Source organism: Alexandromys fortis, unplaced genomic scaffold (genome assembly GCF_014885135.2).
Source record: "Alexandromys fortis isolate MF-2015 unplaced genomic scaffold, M_Fortis_MF-2015_v1.1 scaffold_84, whole genome shotgun sequence".
Classification (NCBI taxonomy): Eukaryota; Metazoa; Chordata; class Mammalia; order Rodentia; family Cricetidae; genus Alexandromys; species Alexandromys fortis.
The window spans coordinates 295085-296600 of NW_026068017.1; the positions used below are offsets into that span (position 1 = coordinate 295085).

Here is a 1516-nt window from a genome sequence, read left to right on the forward strand (position 1 = left end):
GAGAAGCATTAGTTCATTTCATATTTCAATAGAAATTCATAGAAGTGTCTAGGAAAGGAAAGGAATAGAAACCTGTTAAAGAGAGGTTGATAAAAAATTATTACTGCTTGTAATAATTACAGACATTTGGAATTTTAGATTATAACTACTACTGTAACGGATTCATTGTTAGATAATATGCACCATATATATATTCAATTTTATTTTGAATTTTAAGGAACCCTGATACTTTCTCATTAAGATACTGGAATCGAAAAATGATGAGCAACCAATCTGTCATCTCACAGTTCTTCCTCCTGGGCCTGCCCATTCCACCAGAGCACCAGCACCTTTTCTATATCCTGTTCCTGGCCATGTACCTCACCACTGTCCTGGGGAACCTCATCATCATCATCCTTATTCTACTGGATCCCCATCTCCACACACCCATGTACTTGTTTCTCAGCAACTTGTCCTTCTCTGACCTCTGTTTCTCCTCTGTCACAATGCCCAAATTGCTGCAGAACATGCAGAACCAGGAACCATCCATCACCTATGTGGGTTGTCTGACACAAATGTACTTTTTCCTGGTTTTTGGAGACATGGAGAGCTTCCTTCTTGTGCTCATGGCCTATGACCGCTATGTGGCCATCTGCTTCCCTCTTCATTACACCAGCATCATGAGCCCCAAACTCTGTGTGTTTCTGATTGTGTTCTGCTGGATACTTACAATGATGTATTCCATATTGCATACCCTACTGCTATCTAGATTGTCATTCTGTGAAAACAATGTGATCTCCCAATTTTTCTGTGACATAACTGCTCTGCTCAAGTTAGCCTGCTCTGACATTTATATTAACGAATTAATAATATTTGTCATTGGAGGGCTTTTTAGTGTCATTCCATTCTTGCTCATCATTATGTCCTATGTACAAATTGTCTCCTCCATCCTGAGAGTTTCATCTACTCGAGTTATCCACAAGGTCTTCTCCACCTGTGGCTCCCACCTGTCTGTGGTTTCACTGTTTTATGGGCCAGCTATTGGTGTCTACTTATGTCCATCAACTAATACCTCCACTGTAAATGAGACAGCCATGGCCATGATGTACACTGTGGTGACTCCCATGCTGAACCCCTTCATCTACAGCCTAAGGAACAGAGACATGAAAGAGGCCCTGATAAGAGTCCTTTGCAAGAAGAAAATCTCCTTGTAATGGTAACACTGAGAATTTTAATTAAATTTATCTAGCAAATATATTGATATTACTATTATAAAATATACCTCTGAAAGGAGACACACATTCACTAACATACTACATAGTATTTCAACTGTAAGTATGAGTTTTTCAAAGTAGTTCAGTTAGGGAATTGAGCTTTGGTGACTCAGTGATGACATCATCTGTCTTTCATGTGTGATCCTAGAATCATTAGGTAAGAGCCACTGTTTTATTTAATCTCCTTTTCATACATTCTTGTTACCCCAATGTTTTCTGACTTTATAAAAATTTCTGTGTTGACTACAGTATACTTTTTAAAT

General features: G+C 38.5%; 1 protein-coding gene across 1 annotated transcript; it reads left to right on the plus strand.

The window, feature by feature from the left end:
• The first annotated feature begins 257 nt into the window (after positions 1-257).
• Positions 258-1193, plus strand: LOC126513994 (olfactory receptor 1468-like). Its single transcript, XM_050162640.1, has one exon. It carries the CDS (start codon positions 258-260, stop codon positions 1191-1193), a length of 936 nt encoding a protein of 311 aa, XP_050018597.1.
• Positions 1194-1516: the final 323 nt, after the last annotated feature.

Bases quoted from the DNA above. Each gene is read 5' to 3' on its own strand.
- LOC126513994 (XM_050162640.1), top strand. From the start codon at position 258: ATGATGAGCAACCAATCTGTCATCTCACAGTTCTTCCTCCTGGGCCTG.